General features: G+C 39.0%; 1 protein-coding gene across 2 annotated transcripts; it reads left to right on the forward strand.

Annotated features, from left to right (window-relative positions):
- The first annotated feature begins 1,376 nt into the window (after positions 1-1,376).
- On the forward strand, positions 1,377-22,146 carry LOC122087154 (serine/threonine protein phosphatase 2A 55 kDa regulatory subunit B beta isoform-like). 2 transcript variants are annotated; one of them, XM_042656172.1, is made up of 14 exons: positions 1,377-1,884; positions 4,715-4,818; positions 4,943-5,038; positions 5,153-5,272; positions 13,259-13,465; positions 13,567-13,658; positions 18,772-18,890; positions 19,223-19,346; positions 19,566-19,689; positions 20,561-20,629; positions 20,735-20,826; positions 20,936-21,013; positions 21,140-21,207; positions 21,330-22,146. In XM_042656172.1, the coding sequence occupies exons 1-14, from the start codon at positions 1,770-1,772 to the stop codon at positions 21,464-21,466; spliced, it is 1,545 nt and encodes a 514-aa protein (XP_042512106.1). In that variant the 5' UTR covers positions 1,377-1,769; the 3' UTR covers positions 21,467-22,146. The 2 variants fall into 2 exon arrangements, with proteins under 2 accessions (XP_042512106.1, XP_042512105.1); XM_042656171.1 differs by having other exon boundaries at positions 1,378-1,884; positions 13,259-13,468.
- Positions 22,147-22,681: the final 535 nt, after the last annotated feature.

The raw sequence follows: 22,681 nt of genomic DNA on the forward strand, positions 1-22,681 counted from the left end.
TAGCACAGTGGTAGAAAATTATGACATTTTTTTCATAATGATTCAATAGAACGTACTTGTACCAGAGATTTAAATCTCTAGAATGGAATCAGTACCCGACATCCAATATCAAACCGGATCGGTCCATTTGCTTTTAGATAAGAACAGATTTTTATGATTTTACCCTTGATCTGATATTGATATTTAATACATGATCAGTCAAGTGTTGGTCCCTGACCATATCGTATCAATATTAGTTGAGATTGATCCTCTGGCCGATTCAGATTAGTTATTCATATCGTTTTAGGGGTAAAATAGGAAAAAATATATTTTTTATAAAAAGCAAGGGGTAAAAATGATCGATATGCACCGATCCTCTCCGATACTCATTCGATCTGAATCGATATTGATAGACCGATACCGGTACTAATACCTTGAACTAAATCCATGATTGGTCGATATCAATACAATCACCGATACAACTTTGATACTTAGACGTGCAACATATATTATCAGCCCCCATGACAAAAGAGTACACATCATTTACAACGAGCGATGAGATGCAATGAATATCGAATGATTGAGACCATCTGGACATGCGCTCGACTCCAGCCACCCGATGCCCGCACATGATAAGGGGTTCTTTAAAAAAAAAAAAGAATAAATAAAAACATTTAAGAAAATAATAAAATAAAAGACAAGGGGGCCCAAAAATTAGAAATGGTTTTGGCCTTTTTGGCGTCATGACTCATGAGTCATGACCACGAGGTTCCAAGCCGGTGAGGTTCTTAATGCTACACACCTAAGCGGCTGAGTTGCCACGTGTGATGTTCTCACGCATGTAACCTCATTAACTAGACGGGCCGTGTAGGAATCTGTAAAAAGGTACACACACCCTCACATTGATAATCACATATAGGAAGGTGTACAAAGCATGTGAGATTCTAACCGTGGCTCTTTCTGGATGCCACTTGTCATTGATAGATGGATTTACAGAGAAACTGTCAAGGCTAGGTGAAAAGCATGTAGAAGTTCTTAGTACTTCCCACTTATCTGCCACGTGTAAGTTCCAGTTCTCATTGGCTAATAAGGACGTGTAGAAAACGTGTCTCTAGACTGCTGCTCATCCTTCGTTTGAAAAATGTCAACCAATCATTGGTAATTTCCCGGAAGAAAGACAGAGAAGAGCGACAATCTATTGCTTGTCAATGGATTCTCCTCATCAAGCCCTTAAATTGCAGAAGCTATATCAGAACCGTCTGATTGAGATACCAAGTTCACAGAGAGTGGTACAGTATCACTTACGTCGAAGGAGAAAAGAAGGGGGTATTTTGGTCATTTTAATAGATTTTAGTATAAAAAAATGAGAAGAGTACAATATAGAGGGCTAGCTAGTCAGGGACGACTGTTTAGGCTCAGAAAGCTCGAAGGGACGGATTTCTTGCTCTGTTATTTTCCTCCAATCTCATTTTTCTCCTTCTCTCACCACGAAAAAGGAAAGCGAAAGGGGAAAAATACAAAGGAAAAAAAAAAAAGCAGAAGAGAAGAGAGGAAAGACAGCGAGAGAGAGAGAGAGAGAGAGAGAGAGAGAGAGTCGCGTTCGCTGTTCAAACCCTCCTATTGGTTTTATCTGTGTTTGGAATAAGCGAAAACCTGCATTTTTTGATGGTATATTGTGAGGATTCGAAGCTATGATCTTCCTATAAGGCTGAGAAGAAGCCAATCGTTGATGCCGTAAGTCATTTTTTCTGGGGATTCATTGGTTGATTTGGCCGGATATTCGCTCGGAAATGAACGGCGGTGAAGACTCGGAAGTCGCTTGTTCTGTGGGGCCGCCACCGCCGCTTGAGTGGAAATTCTCTCAGGTTTTTGGCGAAAGGACTGCAGGAGAAGAAGTTCAGGAAGGTATGACCTTTTGTTGGATCCATGGGATTGTTGAGTCTTTCAAGATATCGATTAGATTCAATTTGGATTAGGGTTTGTTTTGCGAGGTATCGATCTGTTTTGGGATCATTGATTGGTGGATTACTATTTCTATGTTTTGTTGATATTTTTTATGGGGTTTCTGGAGAAAAATAAGTGATTTTGTTGCTGATAGGAGGGGGGAATGCTGTATATCTGCCTGTTTTTGCTGCAGTATGAAATAATTGATCTACAGTGCACGTCACATGCTTGGTGATTCACAGAGAGAACTGTTTAATTTGTTTATCTAATAGGAAAGAAAGCATGTACAATAGAACTCGATAGAGCTGATGTGGTCTAGTTTTAGTTTGTTTGTGAAGGGATGTTCTGTCTTCAGTATTAGAGGACATGCTTTAGGTTTAAGCTGGTTGAAGGATTGATGCGATGCCTTGCACACACTATCGAGAGCAACATTGGTTGAACTGTTCTTTCAATAGCCAAATCAGCAATTTGCAAATGAGTTTAATAGACCTAATTGTTGTAAACATAGTATTTTTATCTTTTTTTAGTAGAAGAACTAGACCTTTTTCTTAGTCAACACACATTGGCCGATGTAACATTTTTTCATTTTTCCATGGTTGGCCAATTAATGGTTAGTTCATTATCATAAGGACTTGCACTTGAAGTTATTATTTTGCATTGGTGTCAGTGCATGTGTATCTAGTTTGGTACGCCTGGTCACAATGATATATACCATACTTTAGAGGGCCTTTATTATGGTTACATCCTCATAGTTTAGTTTTCAAGTGTTCCAATATACTGACTTGGTTCACGAGGACGTCAGTCCAACCAACAACATGAAGACTGTGTGTGGCTGACATGCCATAAAGTGCATGAGGACTTGCTAATATATAGTTATTTCATCAATGCCATGCTTTATGTAGATTAATGTGGGTGGAGGATCATTGGCTGGGATATGTTGAGATTTTACTTGGAACTTGGTCTCACAATGTTGTTAGGGTAATAAAACAAGGTTAGGTTTTAATTTTCATCAGAAAAATAAAAACTAAACTCTGGAAAGATAATGCTGATTAAGGTCTCTCTAGTTCCGACTAGCTTGAAAGAGGTGGATTTATCGTATTATGGTAGTGTAAAGCCAAATTTATATTTTCCGATTGTCCCATTTGCAGGGTATTGGATGGTTGTTATTGGAAGTTGTCATGGATTTTGTGCTTAAGTTTTCTATTGTTGATGGGGCAGTATTTTGTGATGATAAAATGATTCATTGTGGTTTGAGGATGGGTTCATAAGTCTGGATTTTGAATTTGGTGTGGAATGTGGATAAAGTAAATTTAGATGCTAGGATCTTAGAGGAGTTTAATAACCAATAGTCCATCCATCTATTGGTGTCTTCATATGGTCAATGCTTCTTTGGAAAGAAGGGTGTGTCTTTAGGGTGCTGGTGATTTGGCTCCTTTTTCCCAATAAGTCCATGGCATTACACCATTGGGTTACTTGGAAGAAACTTGGGCAAGTAAACCTCTGTATCTGTACCAGGGAGCAGAGTAATTCTCCCATCTGTAAAAATGAAAGCTCTCTGTTAGGCCTTTGGGCATGTGACTCTACTATAGCCATTGGAGCATCACGGTAAACTACCCACATAATGGTGGTTTTAAACTTTGTGGTCTGCCTTTCTCTGTTGATTTGTCATTTATTTATTTATTTTTTATAATTTTCTTATTCTGGAATACGTGATTCGTCCACTTAGATAAATTTAATTTTCGTGATATTCTCTGATGTATTGTAGTCATTGGAGTAGATATTTGATTTTCTATTACCTTACCATATTGCGAACCTCGGTGCAATGGTAAGGTTGCTCCACTGTGACCTAGTGGTCACGTGTTCTAGTCGGGTAACACCCTCTCTATGAAGCGGGATAAGGCTGCGTACATTATGATCCTCCCCAGATCCCACAGTGGTGGGAGCCTCATGCACTGGTTACGTTTTTTTTTTCCCCCGAGTAGAGGAAGTATTTATGCAGACATGTGGTCTGCTGATTTTTGGTCTTTGTGAAGGGACTAAGGATATAATATCTAATTTGTTGATACCACTCAATGCTTTTGTTGAATGCTATATGATCCATGATGCTTCACATTGTCAGTGGATGATTTTAACATGGAGCTAGTGCACCTCCTCCAGAGAAAATACCCTTATATTAACATCCATGAATCCTACCAAAATAGATTTCTAATAAGGAACAAAAAGGAGATAGTGGGAGTCAAAGAAGATGAAAGAAATCCACCAAAATAGGATTCTTTAGACCTTGGGGATATTGACCTAGGGGGCTAAAGCATGGCTATGTGTTGCACTTTTATGGATATTCTGACCAAGCTGTTGAAAAGTAGGCGAAGACTGCTAATTGCTGAGGGAAGACATGTGCAATCTTATTCAATTGTTGGTGTATTTTTTTTGTTATGTACCCGTTATAAGGTGGATGCGGTTCCACAGCTTTCTTGCTGCAGAGGGGTTACATATTCGTCATGTGGTTCGTGCACAGGCTTATCGTTTGTGTTGTTAATGTTCTTTGGTATAATTATATTCAAATTCACGTGCATGGGGACTTTTGACCTGGCTGGTGCTTCTTTGAGTAAATTTCTTTGGCCTCAGTGAGTCTGTTAAAAAATGTGATTCTTGGAATTGTAGGAGCACCCTTTACGGCACCTCAAATCTTCAATTATTCATTTATGGGTTTTAACTCTTTTTTCTTGGGAGTTTATGATGATGTTCCCATTTTAGTTCTTAGTTCACTAACCAGTCCAGTACTTTCTTGCAGTCGATATCATTTCAGCGATTGAGTTTGATAAAACAGGGGACCACCTTGCCACTGGTGATCGAGGGGGACGAGTGGTTTTGTTTGAAAGAACTGATACACAAGATGTATGTTTGGTTAAAACCTTGATTATCCTTATGTTATTGTTACTTCCTATCTTGGTGCCTTTTTATTTTTTACAATGTTATGTTTCTTTATATTTTCTCATATTTCATTGGTTATGATTTGTAGCATGGACATCGAAGGGATATGGAGCGAATGGATTATCCAATTAGTAGGCATCCTGAGTTTCGCTATAAAACCGAGTTTCAAAGCCATGAACCTGAGGTATTTCTTTCCCATTTTCTTGCTGATTGAATTCAAATGTTCTCCCTATATTTTCCTTTCAGTCTTTGAAGTTCGACTTATTCTGCCTTTTTTTTTTGTTTGTTTAAAAATTAGTTTGACTATCTGAAAAGTTTGGAAATAGAGGAGAAAATTAACAAGATCAGATGGTGCCAAACAGCTAATGGTGCCTTGTTTCTTCTGTCCACTAATGACAAAACAATTAAGTTTTGGAAGGTAAGAATTATGAACTGTTTGTAGTTTCTTGTTTTGTGATTATCAATGTAAGCTGCTTTGCATTTGTGAATTTGTCATCGGTTTCTTATGATAGTCGAGTAGTCCTGTTGTAAACGTGGTGTTGCATTTTCTACTATTTTTATCGTTATATGCACTTAATTCTTCCTGAAACATAAGAATGCGTCCCCGCTTCCTGTATTATATGCTTGTATGCCAATGCATTTTCTCGGAAGAAGTGTGTGTTGCTTAATTATTAATTGATGAATTGAGTTGAACAAAATTTTGTATGCATTGCTGATTGTTTGTTTTGTATTTTAAAATGTATTGATATCATGATGCATGCTCCAGCCTCAAGGCCAGGCATGCTAGGATGTACTGAAAATATTGTTTTGATAGCACATTCTATGATTTCTTGTACTTTATGGGCTGCCATGTCTAGGCTTTGTGGTAGTAGGCTGCTATTAAATAAACTAAGTCTTAAAGTAACTTAAAATACAATTTACAAATATGTCCCTTTTTTTTGGGGGGGGGGGTTGGGGGGCTTCATTTGTTCTAGTCCATGTATCAAGTTTGATTAATTAGGCTTTTAAACTGTTGAATCTTGAAGTGATGCATTATAAATGTGGTTATGTGGGTCTCGTTCGGATCCTTCTCTTTGTTTCAAGCATGAAGAGGGATGCCTTTGAACGGGTTGAACCGGGTAGCCAGAGTCATATAGTTTTATTGTTGTGGATGGACAATGAAGCAATATAAGAAGAGAAGGCTGGGGAAAAGGAGTTCCTAATGTCAAAAGGATATCTTCTTCCACACGTACGAATGATTAATGACTATCCTTTGGCTGACAGTTGTCATGGTGTCTAAGTGACACAAGGCTTTAGAGGGGGGGTCTAGGCACAGGGTGAAACCAACAAGGCGACCCAGGCACTAGGCGACGCCTTGTCAACTATGTTCTGCTGGTTCTTCAATACAGACTTTGACATTTTCCAGTTCCTGCTATTCTGCCTCTTAACACGGAAGATGATTATGACAATCCTTGGCTCGTTCTTCAATGCTTCCTGTTCATTTTTCAGTTTCAGAGTTCTTCTCTTGCCGCCTGCTCAGCATATGTATATTTCACGTTTCATTGTTTGATGATTAATGGGTGCAAGGTTCTGTAAGGATATTTATTTGTTAGAGCAAACATCAACTAATACGAAAATAAACAAAGAAAGATCTGCACAATGCACAGAGATTTAACGAGGTACACACGCCGATGTGGTGTGCTACATCCTCGGGCGAAGATGAAGATGTTTCACTATGTAAAAGAGAGAATACACCCAAGCAGTGGCAAGAAAACTTGCCCTGAAATCTTAGCTTGAAAAAACTCCAAATTACAATGACTTGCTCAACAAGACGATAGTACATTATATACGCCTCCAAGTCGCCACCAAAATAGGTCGGAGCGTGTCATTCTTCAAAATGGGTCAAGAATTCGAGACAAAATTGACATTATTACTTTAACTAGTGAGTTTATTTCTGCTTCTTTTGAGGCAATGTAGTCAATAGGGCCTGAGCTTGCCTTTAGTTTTCAAAGTTGATCTCTGATTGCTTCCTGTTGCCAGTTGACCCTGGGAACCTGTTGTGGTTATGCTAAATTAAGCATTTTCTAGCTGCACTCTTGGATTCGTCCATGTAGGGTGCACGTATCTGACCTGTATGGGCATATGCATGGTTTCAAGTATCAGGAGGATCTGGGTTGACCTGTTCTCTGTCCATCAAAACCGGCTTATCAGTAGAAGGTGCCCAGGGACTTAAGTATAGACCGCTGACGGGATCCACGAGCGATGTGGGACTAAACGAGGGATCGCCTGGATAGACACGCACACACTCTCCCCCGGTCCGCCCGGCTCTGATACCAGATCTGGGTTGACCTGTTCTCTCTCCCTCAAAACCGGCTTATCAGGATCTAGAAACTCTGCTGAATCCTAAGTTATAATGCCCTTCCCCCACAAATAGCAGCTGCCCTGGTCTGCTACAGGTTGTTCTCCCTCAAACTTGTCCAACGTCTATTAGGATCAACTGGTATGATTTTCCCCCAAGCTCAGCCAGGATATGTTTAGAATCAGCTGACTCAACTGGGGATCCTTGTCCTCAAGTCTTAAATCCTTGGGGACCAGTGTGGTTCATGTAACAATGACATTGGTTTGTTAATTTGGTTCTGGTTTTGTCCCAATATTGGACTTTATTCATTTTGATTGTCACAAGTTTCTGTTTTCTGTTCTGGAAGATTTGACTTTCTGGTGTGAAGATCGCTGAATCTCTTATTTATATCTTCCTTCTTTCTTTTTTTTTTGGGGGGGGAGAGGGGGAAAGAAAAGGGAAACAAGGTTGTTTTTCTGAGTCATCTATATTATCCTGCCTACCTAATGCATTATGGGGTTCGAAAACTCTAGTTTGGATCACTTATGGCCCCACACAATCAACAAGAAACCATAGTAAAGGGGGATGACAATTTTGTAAATAACCATAATTTTAAAAGGTTACTATGCATGGTACAAGGTTTTGCGAAATATCTGCGATATTGCACGAAACATTTCTGTTTCACCGGCTGTTGAAACGAAACAGCCTGTGATACCTAAGGATTACAAAGTTTCTTGGTCTTGTGAACAGTTTCGCTGATATTTCAGTCAAAACTGTTCCAGGCCTTTAATAAATGCCATGCGTCACACAAAATGGGTTGAAATGTCGACCCAGTTCGTCACTTCGCCTGATTTTGATAAAGGTTGAAAAACCTAGTTTCTTGCTCTTTTGGCCAAATCACTGCCATACAACATTGGAATCAGTGCTTGGGCAGTAGAGGACGCAGTGGAAGCAACGATTTGTGCAAGATAAAAAATCGGAGGTATAACACGTCTCCCAAAAACTAATTTTGCAAAAAATAAGATGATATTTGGTGATTGGCACTCAATTTTTTATATGTTACACATTGCTGCCTGATCTGTGACTTCTCAAAGAGCCAAATTCCATTTTCTGTTTTTCAATTTTATTTTTTAGAACTTCTCTAGAAAAAAGAAAGATTATATCAAGAGGAGCTAATTCGAATCAATCAAGTAAAATGAGAACAATCAAGGCATCGCCTAGGCGTCCAAGGTGACAACACGCCTAGTTGACATTGCTCAAGTTTATGTTGGTTTATATTTATTGCTTTTGTTTTCGGTAAGTATTTTTATATTATATAATATACTATTATATGTTGATTTTATCATGTTAGGTCATTACTAGCATAATTATATCTTATTGCATTGTTATGGCTTCTATTTTGCATAGAAGCATAATTGTTTAAAATTATTGTTGGTATATTACATTTAGTCATATACCACACTGTCTGCACACCTAAGCCACCTACCCATAGGCAACCTGATGTAGATTGATTCTATGGCAAGAAGTGTACCAGCAAGAATCGATCCGAGGATGGTCCATCACACCAATTAATGGACCATACTATTAGGCCATAGGGCCAACCAGTTATTTGACTGGGCCAGCTCTTTGGGCTGAACGTTTGGGGTCTCTCAAACCCGGTAAATCGTGGGAAGATATTTTGTTCTTAATCTCAGTTTGAACAGCAAACAGTAAACGAAGATTCTATGTTACCTATTGGATTATTGAGGACTTTTCTTGTCTTGAGTCCTGCCTTGGACAGGAAGACACACAAGGAGAAGTCTTTTAGAAACCACTTTCTTTCTTCTTAGCTACCTTTTCTATTTCTTTCCCTTTCACTTTGTTTCTATTATGTTCTTTCTTGTGAGGCAAGTCTTAATGACCCTTGATAGGTCACCAACGATTTGAATAGTTTATTGAAGCTTTTTTGTGCAAGTAAGAGTCCTGTGAGAGGCTGAATCGACTGAGAGAGTTGAGGGTAAGAGACCCTTGGCCATCCCTATCGCCCTTTCTCTTCCATCGATCACCTGTTTCTTCTCTTCTTTATTTCTCTGGTACTTGTGTGATTCAAGCTCTGTCCGAAGGTTGATTAAAACTCTTTGAAGACCAACATTAGTTCCTTCTTCTGCTATTCTGTTCCAGAGCTGCGCCAGATTTATTTGGAGGAATTCTGGGTTATATTCACATCTACAGATTTTGCAGATCTGTGGATCTTCACAGCCCATCTTTTGAGGGCCTCGCAAAGACTATCAGAAGGCAACTTGACCAACACTTCTTGGCCAGCGGAGGTCTGCCACTCTGGTTCTTGAAAATCTCTTATTTCTTGACCTAGATCAAGAAAGCTCAGTTATGGTTATTTGGACATCAACTGAAGCTCATCTTTTGGAGATCAAGAAGGCTATGTACAGAGCCCACTTGACTTGATTAGTAGCCTCAATCATAGTTGTCAAGGCGAACCAAGGCGGTGGAGAGTTGTCTAAGCGCTTAGGCGAGAAGGCGACCAAGTGTTATTTTTTATTTCCCCTATTTTCTAACATTATTTAGTAAGCTATATATACCTTGTATCATAAAAAATCAAGATTAAGCAACATCAAGTCATTAAAAATCAACATTTAGCCATATTAAATCATAAAAAAATAATATTAAATCATATGAAGTTATAAAAAATCAGCATTTAGAGAAATGCTCTTGTTTGTAATAAGTTTGACTGGTAAAATGATTTTATTTTTACATGAAACTTTTTGTATTAGTCTCATGTAAGATTACTTAAATCTGCGTTGTAATGACAAAGTTATGCTTCAGTCAAACCTGTTTTTAAGTTTGCGAATGCTGTTAAAATCGCCTGAATGAAAATAATTTTATGGATATCAAAACAAAAGATTATTTTACTGGACTTTTGGTTTTTAGTTTAACACGATAGAATTTATAAAATTTTCATAATTGAGAAAAACCCCAGCATTTAAAAGTTGAAAATCACTCCTATAACCAAAATCCAGTTTTTGTTCTTGGCTGGGGGGTTGACTTTTTATCCTTTTGGAATTTGATTTTTAAACTATTTTTATTGGATTCAAATAGGGGGTATTTTCTTATTTATGAATAATATCTTAAGTAAATATCATTTACTTAAAATGATATTTGGCATAAATAGGTGCCAAAACACAAGGCGACCTGCAGTGCAACAAGGCGACTGTCGCCTAGGCCCCAGGCAAATTGCCTGGACATCTAGTTTAGGCGACGCCTTGACAACTATGGCCTCAATTGAGGTCTATTTAGTGAGTTATTTGATATATCCGATTTGCCTATTTTCTCAGGTTTCAACTAAACTAGCCCCAAAGAGTAAGTCAAACAATCTGGACCTGGAACCTGAGAAAAATAGGAAAATCTAAGAATTCACTAACTAGATATCAGTTGAGGCTAATAATCAGGTTGAGTGGGCTCTATATATATAGCCTATTTGATCTCCAAAAGATGAATCTCAGTTGAAGGCTGAAAGTTCGGATCTGGAGATTCTTGAATTAGGTCAAGAGAATAGACAAATCTGGTATCTCAGCACTCAGGAGTCATCTGACCCTCAAAGCTTGATCGAGTGGACTGCTGATGGTCCCTGATAGAACCCCCAAAGATGGCCTGTGATGGCTGCAGGGTATAGGAGATAAGTGAGATCGATTGCTTCCCAGAAAACTCTCCTTAGAAGCTGCTGCAGGTATTGGGCAGTGTGTCACGGCCTTAGACCTTTCTCAGCAACTGCGCCGGCACTTAGTACTCTCTTTAGCACTAAGTCAGCCTTACTATTGCTCCTTAAGGAACTCGGAAAGAGAAGGTGTGAACACAAGAGAGTTTGAGTGAAAGAATTTGTATTACACTAGATAGCTTCAAGTACAATTCTTGGATGCTACCTTGGCCAATTGAGGCTACTCCTATTTATAGGCAACCAAGGTCTTAAAGAATGCCTAAGATGTTTACACTTGTCCTCCATCCAATGGTTAGAAATGTTCTAGCCAAGGAGACTAGAGATTCCCCACCACTTAAGTGGAAAACTCTAGAGTTCTCCTATTCTCTTTGTTATGTACAAGTAACCTCTAAACCTTTCCTTGCTTCTGGTAGTTTCTCTAGAAGTTTCTTTACACTCGCCCTCACAATGGTAGAAGTCTACAAAAGACTTCTCTACAGGTATCTCGATGTCAAACACTTAGGTAGAAAGTTCGAGAAACTAAATCTTACCTAGCCCAATGAACTAAGTCCATGGGCGGTGAGCTTGGCCCCTTTGTTGGGCGGGTCGTGACAAGTGGCTTCAAATCTCAGCAGTACTAGCTGTTAGGAAGGACTTAGCATCAGCCTTAAACAGAGCTTCATACAGGGCTTGATTATTCAGGTGAATTAGAAAGTAAGATAGAGAGGGAATGGGGATGATGGTAAGAGAAAGGAAAAATAGAATGGCTATCTCAGCCTGGGCTCCTCACCCTCAACTCTCTCAGTTGATTCAGCCTCTCACAGGACTATATTGATGCATAAGAAGCAAAACTTCATTGATTTTAATTGTGTCCAAAGCCTTAAAATCAATTACAATTTATAGCTATGAATTAGGAAACAATAGAAACAGGGAAGAAAAACAGAAAAAGGAAACATCAAGAGTATTAGACTTTGGAAAGTCCCTTTCCTTGTCCAAGAAGATTTAAACTAAAAACAAGTCTTCATTCTTCTAGATACTCCAATCGGTAGGCTCTTGCTGTCTAAAACCTGAATCCGAGCAAAAAAAAAAAAAAAATCAATCTGCTAAATCGGTAGAGCAGTTCTCATGCCCTACAGCTGGCCTCATTAACTTGGGCTGGCTGGACCAGCTGTGGATAATTGGGATTAGTTGGGCCAGTGTTTGATCGACTTTTCCTGCTGTACTTTTGTCCACTAAATCGATCTACATCATGGAGTTATTTACTGGGGTTGGGTACTTCTATCTAGCCTTACGTTACACCCTCCAACACAACTCTGGGTGTGACTGATTCATTACAACTCTCTCTCTCTCATATGGAGAAAAATTGTCAACGGCCAAAATCATGGGCCATGGGAGCCCAAGCGATTTATTTATAACAAGCCATATTGCAAGGAATAAAAACTCCCGTAGCTTGGCTGCCAAGCAATTTGGAAAAAATAAAAGGAAACTAATACAATGGAAATAGAAGGTAATTGAATAGAAATCCTACTTAGCCTAGCTTGTTCATTTAGTAGCTAATACATGAAAATAGAAACTTAGTAATTAGTAAGTCCAAAAAAATCTTGGTAGCTCCCATTCCTTCCCATGCCATTGGTTCTCATGGGGCCCACAAAATCTTCATATATCTTCTAACAGATCCTTCTTCACGCAAGGGCCTATGGGACTGAAAGAATCTGTTAAAATATCTCCTCCAGCTGTTGGTTGATGACTAAATAGGGGCAGAGTATGGGCTAGACGATGGGCTTAAGTATAACCAATATGCGGGCCTGACTATGACTTGAGAAAAGGGGCTTGGTTGGACTGGTTATGACTTAAAACAAGAAGACTAATTCTAGGAACTTGTTTGGGCTGGCCTTGTACTGCGTCAACATTGGTTTAAGAGCTTGACTTAGTCCTTGTGATTTCTAATTGGGCTTCCTGGTCAAAATTACGTCAAACTGTCAGTATTTAGGATTTCAGGATTAAACATTGTCGAATGTGATTGATGATGGGTGCTTCATACATGGATTACTTCTACTCCTCCCTAGCTTCTCTGGATAAGTACTTTCATTCCTTATTTAGATATTTCTGTTCTTGACATTGGCTGATGCTTTATCTGGATATGATCTAATTTTGATTTTATAAATATGTTTCACCCTTGCTTTTTCAAATTTAGTTGCTGTATTTGCAAAAGTGGTCTTTTAGGGGAAATTTGACTTTGGATTTGTAATAGTGGGGAAATTGCAATTTCCTTGCACTTAGCATGCAACCGTCATGGTCTTGCATTGCTCATGTCTTATATTACCATCTGCAGTAATTAGCCATTTTTGGTTTCCTGAATGGCGTCTTCCTAAGCTTCTGGTCTATTTGAGAATTTGCAGGTCCAAGAAAAGAAGGTGAAGAAAATTTGTGACATGAATGTGGATCCCTCTAGAGCTGTGGGAAATGGTAGTGTTGATGATTCAAGCATATCAACCAGCCCAAATCCGTATCTCGCAAATGGGGGATGTTTGGATAGGTCCTACAGTTATTTGAGCAGTGACTTCTCATTCCCCCCTGGAGGCATCCCGTCTCTACATTTACCCGTGGTAGTTGTACTCAGCCTAGCTTAATTACTTGCTTGATAGACTAGCCTGCTATATTGTATATGCTATGCGGTTCTAACATTAATCTCATTTGTGATAATTAGCTTGCAAGCCATGAGACAAGTCTTGTGCCTAGGTGTCGAAGGATATATGCCCATGCTCATGACTACCATATCAATTCTATTTCAAATAACAGGTTCATACAGATCATTCTAATGAATAGACTCTTCTTACCTTTTCTTCTATTATATACTTTTTCTTTACATGTACTTGGTTTTGTGATAAAGATATGCTTCTAGGTTTTGTTTCTTGCTCTACATGCTGCTGTGAAGCTTATCATGTTTCTTTGAATGATTATTCAATATTTTTCTTTATTAATCTCTCTCTCTCTCTCTCTCTCTCACACACACACACACACACACCCCACATCATATATACATAAGGAATCATACCTTCTAGGGATTTTAGACAACAACAAACTCAGCCTTATCCCAGCTTAATGGGGACGGTTACATGGATCCGAGCAAGGACAGAATAGGAAAAGTAAAAGTTGAGGAAAGTAGAAACACAGCTAAATGGGGTCTTCTACATGGACCCTTACCTCCAATTGGCTCTATTCAAGGTCATACTTGGGGCAAGGCCCAAACTATGCATGTCTTTCCTCACTACTTTTCCTCTGGTCATCTTCGGCGTGCCCTTACCTCTTTTAGTTCCTTCAATCTGAATCGGATCACTCCTCCTTATTGGTCCATCCCCAGGTCTCCATTAAACATGGCCATACCATCTCAAATGACTTTCTTGGAGCTTATCATGGATCGGGGCAACTACCAAATCTTCCTAGATTTACCGCTCACCCAAACTTCGGCTCAACTTGTTCATACTTCTCTCGAACTCCTTTAAATCCACCCCCACCCCCATCATCATTTCCACCATCATCACTATCTGGTGAGCGATGCTATGTCCGAGTCGGAGTTTGGGTATGACCACCTGAGGTAAGTGGACCAATCATCATCTCCATCTGAATCAACCCTACCAGGTCCGGGGTCAAATGGTGGGGGGTCTGTGAATGTATCCTACCATCTGTAGCCATGAACTCATCAACATTGACCTCCATCTCTTCCTCCAAGCTGATCTATCAACAGCTTGCCTGTGTCCCTCACCCAGTCCACTAGAGGATCCTCGTCATCTAAGTCGATCTAAAAAACATCGGTAAGCTCGATCTGGCTCATATCATTATCCATACCCATGCGTATCTGTTGCATCCTTAGTCTCATAATGTAGTGCACATACACCAAGTCAGCAAGACGATTTGAACCTAATTGTTTCCGCCTTTTTTAGTGGATGAGTGAAAAATGTACTACAATTTCACTCACAATCGGATGCAGAACATGTCTGTGAGAGGACTTTGATAGCAATCTTACTCAATTCCGGTGATGAACCCCCATACAACACTGACCATTCAACTGCATTATAGGTTACAACAAGTGCAAAAAATTATTTTAATTTCAAAATATTTAACACTTGTGTAACATACTGAAAATTGGATTTCATACCAGCATTAGTATTCGTATGGCCCACGATTGCGGCGGGGGCTCCAAAACCCCTAATGCATCCTTGAATTTTTTCGTCTATAAGAATTGGAAAATAGTTAACAACCAATCTCTTCTAATTGTAATTACTTTTTAGATTGTTATTGTAACTGACCTTACTATTGGCTTCGACTTGTAGACTGGCCCTTGGTTGCAACTTGGCAACCACTTGCTTCACTATTTCAAGAAGGTCCGGATTCAACACAAGCCTATGGCTATACTGATACTTGGGATTTAAATAGTATGCTGAAATTTAACAAAAAAATATTATTGTCAATGACTCAGTGTTAGACATTAATACATTTATACAATACACATCGTATAAAAGAATGTAATGTGCATAGCTTACCAACCTTATGCAGTGAATGATTTAGCTGGCACTCCCAACATTCTTCTATTATATTTACAAGTTTCTTGCTACCACGTGGATTGGCAGCGTAGACATATTCTTTCATCATTTTCACAGCAACATACAAGCTTGGCAAGGTGCGATTGACTCAAAACTCTTAAGTGCAATATAGTTGGTGGAAAATCTTGTGAGACCGGGCCTTACCAAGTCCCCCCCAGTACTTCTCCCTTAGTAGTTTCAATGAAAACCTATGATTATATACAAATGTGCTCACTTGCCTCGTCCTCTCAACCACACTCTTCACAATTTTGAGTTTTCCCATATTCTTCAACATCAAATCAATGTAGTGTGCTGCACAAAGAGTTCAAAAGAGTCAATTTTTGCTGCTGTTCGTCATTTTCTGACCGGCCTTGTAATTGCTTCCGTTGTCCGTCACAATTTGAACAACGTTATCTATCCCAACCTCTTGCACTACCTCATTCAACAATTTGTACATGTATTTTGCATCCTTTGTTTCTTTAGATGCATCAACAGATTTCAGAAAAAATTGTCCGTCCATCACAATGAACCATAAGGTTGATGATGGATTTTCTCGTTAGCCTTGTCCAACCATCATACATTATGGTGACATCGTAGCTCTCCCATAATACCCTCAATTCATCTATGTATTCTTACAACTCTTTCTTTTTACTGTCGCACACATTCATCACCTCGTATGTTGTGGGCCCCATTATCCATGGTCTAGCCTCAGCAACAACATCAAGCATCAGCTGGTAATAGGGGCTTGTAGTTGTGTTATGGCATAGCCTCCCCAACATAAGCCTTCATATTAGCCCACATCCCCTTTATCTTACGTTGTTTTTGCCTTTTTTTCCTGTACCTATGGGGATCCTACTATAGTGTGGGGTTCACTCGTGGTGGTACTACTGGAGGTGGAGGTGGAGGTGGATGTGGACGTGGGCCAACACTTGTACTCTATGTTCTCATAAATGGCAACCCAGGCTGTGAAGATCCGCCACCTCCTGCTTAAGATGGACCAACTCCTCTAGCATCTCTACGTCTATCCTCCTCACGAAAACTGTCTCGGCTCAACAAGGTGCCCGACGCTAGTTTCTAGCCTATTGCTATGTCTGTATATCACAAGGCACATATATAGGGTCATCTCTATCATCATCATCACGTTGCATGGGAGCATGAAGTACTCTCAAATTCTACCCTCGCCTTCTCCTTCGCCATATTCCTCTTATTCCCTCCCTTTATGTCTTTAGCTACGACCCTAGCGATCTTATCAAGTACTTCAGTGCATGTAACCACATCAGAGCAATTTCCAACCAAATGTTACTTAAGCCTTGTGGCCCCACCACCTATGATCTTTTTGTGACAGTAGTTGCACTCTGTTTTCCTTTTATCACCGTTAATCGGTGCTTTGTGTTTCCATGCAATCTCTCCACTATCACGTCGCCTACCTCCTCTCCCTCTTCTCCCGCCCTCCTTGTCGCCACCTATGTCAGCCATTATATATCGATGCATAGAAACAACAAGTCGTCATTAACTTAGACACATCATATAAGACCACTAAAAGTATATGATAGCTACTTATATTTTTTTTCTTACTTAAAAATAAATTTTAATAATTATTTTTCAATAATATAATGACATAATACAACAAAATCAAATATGGTACAACATAACAAGCATAATGTACGTTTCAAAACACTTTAAATTAATTTTATTTTTTTTCTTTATTTTTCAAATCAAAACAAAGAATTTTTACCTATTTCCCCCCTTTTTTTAATTTTATTATTGAACTATTTATCATATTTTTTGAAAATTAAAATAATTATTCACCGGCTAGAAAAAAATTTCGATTTGGTAGAGCTGTAGATCGACATGTCATAAGTACGAGATTTGGAAGTAGGTCTTTGAAAATTTCGTTCCAGCCAAATGTGGGAGATGGAGGCATAGAAGGCAAGTCTTCCAGCAGTGTCGCAAATAGAGGAGCCAACAAAGGTCATATCCATCCAAATCCATTCTCTGTTCAGGGGGAGGGGATTCCTTTTGGATGGCCAGAAGTCGTCAAAGACTCTCTTCCATATGATGGAGAGCGGACATGAGAAAAAAAAAAGGTGGTTGATGTCTTCATTGGCATTCCAACAGAGACAGTAAGAGGGGGGTACGTAGATGTGCTGGTAGGTGAGAAAAGACTGCGTAGGAGGCAGTTGATAATGGCACGCCAAGTTGTGAAGCTTTGGCGGGGGATGTGGCTTTTAAACCAGATGGTTTTTTGCCAAAGGACAGTTGGGCCAGAAGATCGGACAAGGTTCCAAGCAGAGGCAGAGCTAAATTTCCTAGTGAGGCAGGGGAGCCAGGAGATGATCTCTCTCTCTCTCTCTCTCTAAAATTTCTGGTTTGGTTTTACTTATCAGTGGAGGAAAGAAAGTGAAGAAGTGTTTGAACCAATTCCCAAGTAGTTGGGATAAAGCTTTGTTCAATTTTATTGAGTTATATTGTTTCCATGGTTCTAACTTTGGGCTTTCATTTCTGTCAACGGTCAGAGGACCCAAATGAAATGTAAAGACTTTTAATTTTCTCAGAAGTTGTCACGCATATGTTAAGATTTGGTATCAATATGGCTAGTGTCAAATTCGATTGTCCAGCTTGCTGTACTGTCATGTTTGGGGCCATTTAGGGGGAGTGCTTAGATGAGGAAGACCCCTGTGGAAACTGTGCCCATGTCTGGCTTTATGGAAGGAAAGGAACTCAGAATTTTCAAGGATCAAGATCCAGGAAGAAGAAAATAGTGATTTATATCCGCAGAATAGTAACTTTTGGGGCTTCAAAATGTATGAATGTGTAAATTGTACAGGGGCTGGGTACAGAACTGCTATTCTGCAAATGTTGTGTTGGTGGACCAAGTTTTTTGTATATCTTTTTCCTCTCCTTTTGATGGGTGCCTTGCACAGTTGCACCCTTTTTGACTAGTTCTCCTTTAACTCCACCACTCCACCACCCTCAAAAAAAGAGGATGTGTTGTTGCACAAGTGCAGGTATCAGTTCCCTTTTCTGCCAACTAACCAGCAGCCGAGAACTAGGCATTAAAGTTTCTGTTTCAGGAAATTTTGAAATGAAAAGCCATTTGCCACTGCAGTGTTTGCTGATATTCTCTTAGATAAAATATTGTTTTGTTGATATTGGAGAAATCATGTGGTGTCATTTATGGTCTTGGAAATTGTATTACGTGTATATAGAATATGTATATAGCTCTTTACTTTTATTTGATTCAATATGAAGTTCCCTATTGCTGGTAGCTTGTTAATACTAGTTCATAGTGGTGTGTATCTAATCTCACTGCATTCTTCTTTATTTTTCAGTGACGGAGAGACATTTATTTCAGCTGATGATCTGCGAATTAATCTTTGGAACTTGGAAATAAGCAATCAAAGTTTCAATATTGTTGATGTTAAGCCTGCGAACATGGAAGATCTAACTGGTAAAAGCTCTCATTATTTTGATTGCCACGCGGTGCTAACCCATCAATACGTTTACCTTTGTTCTTCCGGTGGCTTGTTATTTTATGACTTGAATGATAGAGTTGATACTGATGTTTATGTCACAAAATGCATCGTTCTGGCTCTTGGTTTTGAACTTTAGCTAGTTCAGTAGTGTAATTTCACTGAATGCTCCTCTCCCTGAGGGTAATTAATGTAATGTTTCAATAAAGTTTTTGGTGGAAGTGATGATTTGTGGTTAAAATTGGTAAAAAGTACTTTTCCCACTTTATTCTTATTCATGCTTTGACCAAAAATTCGACTGCGCTTGCAGAGGTGATAACATCAGCTGAGTTCCACCCCACTCATTGTAACATGTTAGCATATAGTAGCTCAAAGGGTTCAATTCGTCTTATTGATTTGCGGCAATCAGCTCTATGTGATACTCATACCAAATTGTAAGTGATCTTGTTGTTTTCTTTCTATCCTTGCCATTCTTTCCTTCAGTGTTGCAGAAGTGAAAAGATTGAATGTATTAAGAACCATAGTAACAGTTCGAATTATTCTTTTGATTGCCACTAGAAGTATTTATATTAAATTTATTTGCATTGATTTATCTTAAAAAATTTACCTGTGGAAGTCTTTTTACAATGTTCAATGATGTTTTTTGTATACAGGTTTGAAGAGCAGGAGGCACCTGGTTCAAGATCTTTTTTCACAGAAATTATTGCCTCAATTTCAGATATTAAGTTTGGAAAGGATGGAAGACATATTCTTAGCCGTGATTACATGACCCTAAAGGTTTATAACTTCACAATTACATTCATTCTACCAAACCAACATAGCATTATTTGAGGCTTGAACTATCTGTTTGCTTGTCAAAATCGAACTGGACTTCATGCAGTGCTGGATATGGTTTGGCTCTATTGTGCATAATTAAGATTGTTTTTTGCAATCTGTATATGCTTCTCGTAGATAAAAATAAACTTGGCATATATTTTCACTGGAAGCAATTTTTTGACGACCATGAACATGAAAGGATAATGCTTTAATTTCTTGGCTTCAACCTGTCCTATTGGCTACTGCAGTATGATTCAATTTGCAAATTGATATTTGTTTTATTTTATTTCATCTGATTTCACTTCTAAGTATTTGAAGGTAGAAAATTATAGAAGTATTGTAGAAGAAAATGTGTGAATCTGACTTTGTTGTGGGCTTTTGGTTTACATATGGTTGCCCAAATTCCTATCTTCACAATTCATTCTATGCATATGGAGACGTGCTATTGAAACAAATTAGCAACTGTTTCTTGGAGTTTGTCAGCCATACTGATATTTGTATCAGTTTCTTAAAACTCTCTAGAATCAAACAATATCCCTTCATTTATCCTTCCTGATATTGTATCAATTTCTTAGAACTTTTTAGAAAGTTTGAAACATTATCCTTTCATTTATCCTTTCCCCTTTTGGGCAAGTTGGAATAGTTTAGAAACTTGTTTTGTGCTTGTATTATTTATACATCTAAAACTCTTTAGAACTTTTTAGAAAGTTTGATATATATATATATATATTTTTTTTTGGAGGATCTCAACTTAATATTATTTTAGGGAGAATTTCATGGATCTTCTTTTGGCCTGTCTTCTCACTCGAACATATTTTTACTTGGTCAACAGCTATGGGACATAAACATGGATTCTGGTCCAGTTTCAACTTTCCAGGTTCATGAATATTTAAGACCTAAGGTATTGTTGTTTCTTTACAGTTTTCTTTCTACAACGTGTGTACATGGAATTGACGCATAACCACATGATTGTGTGCTGATTACAATAATGCTTGATGTTGACCAGCTATGTGATTTATATGAAAATGATTCAATCTTTGACAAGTTTGAATGTTGTCTGAGTGGAGATGGACTCCGAGTTGCTACTGGATCATACAGGTATGCAGTCCTCTCCATGTGATGTTTTCTGATTTCTCATCATCATTGATACCTTAGTTACCATTACTGTATCGGAATATGTGATGCTACCATGTTGCCGTTATTCCAGCAATCTATTTCGTGTTTTTGGTTGCACTCCTGGCAGCACTGAAGCAACATCATTAGAAGCCAGCAAAAACCCCATGAGGTATATGACTACTATGATTATCATAGATAATGTAATAATAGAAGTTATAATCATCTGGAAGGCCTCTGACTTCCCATGACTATTTTGACTGTTATCTGCTGTCATTTCTTTTTAAATCTTAATCAGGAGACAAGTGCCAACCCCATCAAGGCCTTCAAGATCCCTGGGCAGTCTTACACGTGTTGTCAGACGAGGTTTGTCTGCTCATGTTAACTTTCTGAGGGAGCAAGTGATATCTATTTTGGACATCTTTATAAGCCACTGTTGTTTGGATTTTGGCCACCCAGTAACATGCTTTTGTTTAACTCTGTATCAGGGGCGGACAGCCCAGGAGTTGATACTAATGGAAATGCTTTCGATTTTACAACAAAATTACTGCACCTAGCTTGGCACCCAACTGAAAACTCACTTGCCTGTGCCGCTGCAAACAGCCTGTACATGTATTATGCATGAAGATGGTCCTGGAAGAAATGTGGTGTTTGGCAAGCTCTTTTTTTGCTGTTGGTGAAGGCCACCTTGCCTTGCCAACCAACCGGTGAGACGGAAGCTGCATCATTCCTCAATGCATCGGCATCCCATTGACTATAGCACGTTATCTGATACTGGGGTCCAGGAGTGGCTGTCTCATTCCCCAAGTAACTTGTCTTTTGTTCCCGGGTGGGCAGCTCATATCTGATTTTTTTCTTTCCTTGAAGAAAAGATGCAGTTCTGTTCTTATTGTGTTGGGTTTAGGTTGAAGAAAATGTGATTGTAGCTCTCCTACAACCAAAACAAGGCTGTTCAATACTGCAGCTAGGTTTGAGATCAATGGGATTCTAATTCGAATTGGAGGCGAAGAGGCTGGTCAGTTGCATCGATCACATTGGCACCTAGGGCATGGGGCTTGTATTGCTGGACCTACATTTTGAGGGCTTGTGAAATTTTATCGTGATTATTGTCATATTCCAAGCTAACCCTTCTTCCCCTCTTTCAAGTTGCCAGTCTAGTTTGCGTTCCTGGTAGCTGTCAAACTAATGGTCCCCATGGGTGGTGTGGAAACTGAAGTCCCCTTTGGAATTCTGCTTTGCTCAGGGCTTTCTTATTGTTCCCTGGATAGTTCAGTACTTGTAAATTTGAGGGGTTGGTTTGAATAAGCGTTCTCTCTCTCTCTCTCTCTCTCTCTATATATATATATATATATTGCTGCAGTCCTGGATACGGTCATATGCTGCAGATATATTATCTGTCTGGTTGAATTTGATCATCAGACATCTGGATTGCGAAGGGCTATGTTCAATTGAACTGGCCATGATCTCAAGCTCATCCCGATTGAGCGAATGGACTAAGCCAATACTTCACAGCTTAGGTCATTTCAGTGCCAACTCTATCATGAATTAAATCATTTTCTTTTGCTGTAGAGGGAATCCAGCCCTTTTAAAGCTACATTTAGTGGTGTTTCTAGGAAGGGTGGTAAGTGGGCTGTTTTTTAAGAACTATTGAACATGTGTTTGGTTGTTTAGGGATTTACCTAGGAAAGGCTAATCTTAGGGAGAATGTAGCTCCTATAAAGTTCCACCAGGGGGGCTTGCGTTTGAGACTTGTTCACATTAGTGTGATTAGGTTATGATGTATCACAGGGTGTTTCAGATCACCAACCCATCTTGCATGTTTATTGCAATGTGCAACCAA

Source organism: Macadamia integrifolia, chromosome 8 (assembly GCF_013358625.1).
Source record: "Macadamia integrifolia cultivar HAES 741 chromosome 8, SCU_Mint_v3, whole genome shotgun sequence".
NCBI lineage: Eukaryota > Viridiplantae > Streptophyta > Magnoliopsida > Proteales > Proteaceae > Macadamia > Macadamia integrifolia.

What these genes read in the sequence shown, in the direction of transcription:
- LOC122087154 (XM_042656171.1), top strand. Translation starts at nt 1,770, where the DNA reads ATGAACGGCGGTGAAGACTCGGAAGTCGCTTGTTCTGTGGGGCCGCCA. An exon ending in TTCAAAGCCATGAACCTGAG is followed by an intron (nt 5,039 to 5,152) that starts GTATTTCTTTCC and finishes TTTAAAAATTAG; the next exon opens with TTTGACTATCTGAAAAGTTT. An exon ending in TGTGATACTCATACCAAATT is followed by an intron (nt 19,347 to 19,565) that starts GTAAGTGATCTT and finishes TTTTGTATACAG; the next exon opens with GTTTGAAGAGCAGGAGGCAC.